At 35.4% G+C, this 5,176-nt stretch overlaps 1 protein-coding gene across 1 annotated transcript in view; it reads left to right on the top strand.

Annotated features, from left to right (window-relative positions):
• The first annotated feature begins 323 nt into the window (after positions 1-323).
• Positions 324-5,176, top strand: part of LOC110033121 (embryo-specific protein ATS3A-like) — an 18,660-nt gene continuing 13,807 nt past the window's right edge. Inside the window, exons 1-2 of the mRNA XM_020736991.1 lie at positions 324-594; positions 672-794. Of these exons, the coding sequence (XP_020592650.1) occupies positions 430-594; positions 672-794 (288 nt within the window). The 5' untranslated portion in view covers positions 324-429. The remainder of the gene's footprint in view (positions 595-671; positions 795-5,176) is intronic.

The raw sequence follows: 5,176 nt of genomic DNA, 5'->3' as shown, positions 1-5,176 counted from the left end.
TCTTTTGATTGTACTTATAGTGAAAAATGGTGACAATGATAGGGTGACATCCATAAAGTGATAGGTGTCACATGATGATAACTAAATAACAATAATTAGAAGTCAATAGTTGGATGACCGTGGTGGTTGATGTTGATGGAATTTGGTTGTCAAATAAAATTTAGAGTGTTTAGTTCTTCAGGTTAAGTCTAGATTCAAGCTTGTCTTTAATGTGAAAAATATAAATTTATTTATAAGTTTTATGGTATTTTAAATATTTTAATTATGTTTCAAAATAATCCATCACAAGAAAACCATCGCCATCTTATAGTTGTCCGCACAGCTGTGCAATGTGAATCACATTGGCTGAACCACAGCTAAACATTTGGCGCTGCGTACATCTCATGTACGCAAATATTTCTCGAAAATAGGAAGGTGAGAAATACGAAAATGGAGCGTAAACCTTTTATGATGATGGCTTCCGCTCCCGCATTGTTTGTTGGTTTGGTGGCGGCACTCTCAGTAACTGCAGTGATAGCTGAAGCGGCGAATCCACATCCACATCCGCATCCTGAGGAGCTTGAGCAGCAGCATCAACTTCTTTTGGGGCAGGAGGTCAACCCTAAACCTTAACTTCTCTTTTTCACAAAATCCGAATTCTAAACTGTTTGACTGCTGTGATTGCGTTGCAGGTGTTGGATTCTGGAAGGGCGAGGGGATGCTCCTATAGGGTTACGATTAAAACGAGCTGCCGTTCACCTCGGCTCACCAGGGACGCCGTTGCCCTGTCCTTTGGTGATGCTTACAACAATCAGGTCTGTAACACACTAATTTCAGTCAAGTTTTTTGTTTTTTCGGTTCTTATGCGATTACCAATGGTAATTTCATGGAGAAGAATAAATTTTGTTTATGTTTAACTGAAGGAAATAAGTAAGAAATTTTAGAAGATAATAAAAATATCGTGCTTGAAGCTACAATTTGTATCAAAGATGGCTAACTTAACTTCATTCTGTTTCATGCTTACATTGATTTTAATGGAATTCTTGTGTTTTGGGACTTTTTGGTTACAAGTAGGATTTAACTCAGTAACGATTTAATAAATCTGTAAATATATACTTAATAAAACTTGAGAGGAATAAACTTTGAAAATGGTTAAATCTAGCTAAATCTTGCTCGACTGGTTGGCTTTTATTTTAAGACTTAAGAACTGTGAGAGGAAGCAACTGTTAAATATATTCAATCAAACTTGTGAACGATGTGATTTAACAAATTGTGTATTTAATAACTAATGAGGCTAAATTGGGATTTATCAAAACAATAGGATTTAAAATCCCAAAAATTATATTTGGTACGATTTTAGCTAAATCTTCATTAAATCCTACCTTAAATACCACACTTCACCTTATGGGCATTCTATTAGACTTAACATGCATGCACTAAGTTTCCTTTCTATTTCTCCTCTTGAAATCAATGCCATGATGTTCAATAATCCTAATTATCATCGCAACGTCATGTCGGGAAATTGAAATAATCAATCCCTTTCTATTTTACCAGGTCTTAGATTCAATTCGAAATTAAATCAAACCACAAAATAATATCGCACATATTCGAGAAAACCGTAACAAAAAAATGAACTAAAGCACAACAAAGACAATCTAGAAAAACATAAGGATTTAACATGCAAAAACCCGAGAACGGAAAAAAAAAATAGAGCCACACCACCAAGAAATTTCGCTATGAATCCAAAAAAATTTTATAGAGAACACACTCAGATTTTCTCTCAAAAATCAAGGAAACATACTGGACCTCACTTCAATTCTTTCCTCTTGATCCGACAAGAGAAACACATGAAAAATTCTGATCTCTGACGCTTCTCTTCTTCACCAGGAACTTGTTGAAGAACTCAAGCACAGAAACTGCTACATTCTCCACTCAAATAAGCTCCTTACATTGAATCGTTGATCAGCCGCATCGGGTACATAAGCATCCAAAATTTTGTGCCTAAGCGCCAGCGGCTCGGGAAGAAAAATAGACTGGAACTCTCGAACCAGAGAGGTGGGCGCATAAGCGCCCACAGTTGGGCGCACTGGCGTCCATTTGGATGGGCGCCCAAAGCGCCAAGCGGTCTGCCTGGCAATCCCGATGTTGCCTACTGTTACTGTTGTTGCTTGTTGTTGTGGAGCTCCAAATCAGGCTCCACACCATAACAGTTTCCCACTTGAAGACTTTGCATCTCTATTTGTTTCATCTTCATAGTCACGTACCGTGGTGCAGCTCACCCTTAGTCTCAACTTCATGAAATTCAATTGAAGTCAAGCATATATTCAGTTTCTCAATTTTCACCACCTTTATCAACATATCCGCAAGATTCTGAGCTTTGCGTAACTTCTCCAAAAATAACTGTCCTTCTTCTACGAGAAACAAATAAAATGATACCTTAGTTGAATATGTTATGTCCTGACATTAAAAATAATATTATTTGTTAGATGAATTACACTCATACTGTTGGCGTGAAACTTTCCAATCTCATGCTCCTTGCCCAATTCTGCCATAAAATTCTATAGAAAAATCATCTTCTTGCTAGCCTTAGTGATAACAATATATTCGACCTCCGTAGTTGAAAGTGCAACGATCTTCTGTAACCTGAAAATTCAACTCGTCGTTGTGTTCCCCAATGTAAAGGTATATCCCATTGTACTTATCCAACTATCCACATTTTCTGCCAGATCTGAATCTATAAATTCCTGTAGACTGATCTCTGCACTTCCATAACAAAATATCTTGTTGACTGTTCTCCTCAAGTACCTAAGAATTCACTTTACCGCCTCCCAATAATGTCTGCTTGGATTGCACACCTGCTGATCACTCGCACTGCATATACAATATCTGGTATAGTACAAATCATCGCATACATCAAACTTTAAACTGCTGTAGCATACGAAGTTCTCTTCATTTGTGCTTGCTCTGCTTCAGGGTTAGGGGATAACTCCTAAGATAGTTTGAAGTGACTACATATAGAGAGTGCTAATTGCTTTTGTTTCGCTCATATTGAACCTATGTAAGATCTTCTCAACATACTCAGTCTGAGACAATTTCGGTATTCATGCACTCCTATTCTTGCTGATTCTCATCCTGAGGATCTTTCTGGTTAGACCTAAATCTTCATCTCAAACTCACTTGATAATTTTTTATTGAAGTCTTTGATTTCTTTATATCCGCCTCTCCAACCAGCATGTCATTCACACACAAAAGAAGCAAGATAAAATAATTACTGAAGTGTTTGATGAAGTGACATTGGTCTGTTTGAATCTTCATGTCTCCACTGTCTGACATGAACCTATCAAACCTCCTGTACCACTATCTTGGCGTATGCTTCAAGTCATATATGCTCTTCAATCTGCAAACCCAATCTTCTTTGTTTGAAACCTTGTTACCCTGTGGTTGGAGCATATACAATTCCTCTTCAAGATCTTCATGTAAGAAAACTGTTTTTACTTTCACCTGCTTTAGATGTAAATCTTCTTCTACTACCAGACTCAACACAACCATGACAGTTGTTATTTTCATCATTGGGGAAAAGATCTTTGTATAATCTACTCATTTCTTTGTTGGAAACCCTTCACGACAAGCCTTGCCTAGTAGTGCTTGCTACCATCTGACTCATCTTTCAGTCTGTAAGCCCACTTGTTGTGTAATGCTCTTTTGCCATTTGATAATACCGTTAAATCCTTAGTTTTATTTAACTCCAAAGACTGCATTTCTATATCCATGATAAGCTCTCACTCGCTTGAATCTTTAACTAAATGGCCTTTTCAAAGCACTCTAATTCACCATTATCGGTTAATAACAAATAGTATAACGAAGAAGAATACCCGTGTATGGGTCGTATCACTCTGCTGGATCTCCTGACTTCAGTAGCAGGTGACTGAGGAACTTCCAGTACTCCTTCTGGTTGAACACTACTTCTTTCTCCACCCTCCCGATCATTAATGTCTACTTTCTCAACATACTTAAACTCTTCAGCAGTTTCTGATGTCTTGTCATGCGCTCTGATCTTGTCCTTGGGGCTGTAAACGAGCCGAGCCTGAGCGAGCCGTGTTCGGCTCGAATAACTTTTTTATGTTCGTGTTCGGCTCGAAAATGACTCGTTAAAATATAAAATTATTTAATAAATATTATTTTTTAAAAAATAATAATAATTTTGTCTAAAAATTTTTCAAGGACAAATTTCACAAAAAAATTCAGAGATTTATTAACTTAAAAAAATGATGAATTCAAAAAATTTTACAAAATTGATTACAACATTTTATACAAGAATATTAATATTATTTGACAAAAACTTAAAAAATAAGAATCAATTTATTATAAATTTTAAAATGTACAAACTAAACAAGAGTACAAAAAATACAAATAAAAATCTAAATCTAAAAATAATTGTATTGAACATTTAATTCTTCTTATGCTTTACATACAACTCAAATTACTAAAACTAATTTCTGTAAACCTAGAGCTCACACCATTGGAGCAAGAATTGCAGTAGTTCTTTCCCGGCTGTTGTTCTTATGTTGATGCTTTCTCTCTGCCTTCTTGTTAGTGAAATTTAACATATCGCTGCTGAAACTTGAAGTATCAAGAGAAACTGTTAGTTTGACTCCATGAACTGGTGCTGCAGGCATAGCTAGAGTCTTCAGAGTTATCTTGTTTCAGATCTTGAATTTGAGCTCCTTGTGATTGGTAAATCAGCTGCATCTTTCCTCTAGTCCTCATCCGCAAGACAATAAATAAAAATTATAACATAAAAAATTGAGTTTATTTTTATCAGAATAAATGCAGAAAAAAAAATTTATATATTCTCAAATAACATTATTTGCAAATGGAAAGAAGCTAGCCCTGTTCAAATCAAGACTGATTTATACAGAGTATGAAGCAACTCAGAAAAATTGCTCATTGAGCTTGTTATTGGATGAAAGAAAATGAAAAAAAAAAATTAGGATGATTTGCACACATACCACTCGATTCCTATGTATTAAGTTAAAAAAAGTGGTATTTTTGATGTGATATGAAAGATTTGGGTGGTATAAATATTAAAGTTTAGGTGTTAGATATGTAAATATGAAAATTCCTTTTATGAACAAGCATAAATTTAAAATTTGAAGCTTTAAGAATAACAAAAATGAAAATGCATCGACTTCAACTT

Source organism: Phalaenopsis equestris, unplaced genomic scaffold (genome assembly GCF_001263595.1).
Source record: "Phalaenopsis equestris unplaced genomic scaffold, ASM126359v1 Scaffold001093, whole genome shotgun sequence".
NCBI lineage: Eukaryota > Viridiplantae > Streptophyta > Magnoliopsida > Asparagales > Orchidaceae > Phalaenopsis > Phalaenopsis equestris.
This window is presented reverse-complemented; position numbering and strand designations above follow the sequence as displayed.